The sequence below is a fragment of the Penaeus monodon genome, chromosome 32 (genome assembly GCF_015228065.2).
Source record: "Penaeus monodon isolate SGIC_2016 chromosome 32, NSTDA_Pmon_1, whole genome shotgun sequence".
Taxonomy (NCBI): Eukaryota; Metazoa; Arthropoda; class Malacostraca; order Decapoda; family Penaeidae; genus Penaeus; species Penaeus monodon.
The window spans coordinates 10,805,680-10,806,079 of NC_051417.1; the positions used below are offsets into that span (position 1 = coordinate 10,805,680).

The 400-nt window shown below is 45.8% G+C and overlaps 1 protein-coding gene across 1 annotated transcript in view; it reads left to right on the plus strand.

Annotated features, from left to right (window-relative positions):
* The window catches only part of LOC119593546 (mucin-5AC-like), a 36,126-nt gene that overhangs the window by 20,721 nt on the left and 15,005 nt on the right, over positions 1–400 (plus strand). The window contains exon 7 of the mRNA XM_037942508.1: positions 84–271. Within this exon, the coding sequence (XP_037798436.1) occupies positions 84–271 (188 nt within the window). The remainder of the gene's footprint in view (positions 1–83; positions 272–400) is intronic.

The window sequence follows — 400 nt, forward strand, 5'->3', positions numbered from 1 at the left end:
AAGAGAATGCAAAAGACGAAGCGTAAAGAGACGAAGTGTAAATAGAAGGACCCCCCCACCCCCCACCCCGGCTTATCCCTCAGGAAGGCCAGCAGCTCGGCGAACATCATCCAACGGCTGTCACGTCGCTGCCATCTCGAACGTTCTCTTAGTGTCTAGTCAAATAATGCTGGAAGCGGAGCGGAGGCTGCATGATTTCCGTCTGCACGTGAAGGGGCGAACGCGCTGTGTGATGCAGCGCCCGGTTCACCCGACGGATTCCCTTGTATTTGTAAATATGAGTTTCACATATGTATGTATATTTTGTATGAAATAAAGTTGAGAAAAAATATATAAATAGCATGTATTTAGAAACAAAATCGTTAGTATAATTTCCACTTAGCCATGACAACATATAGGG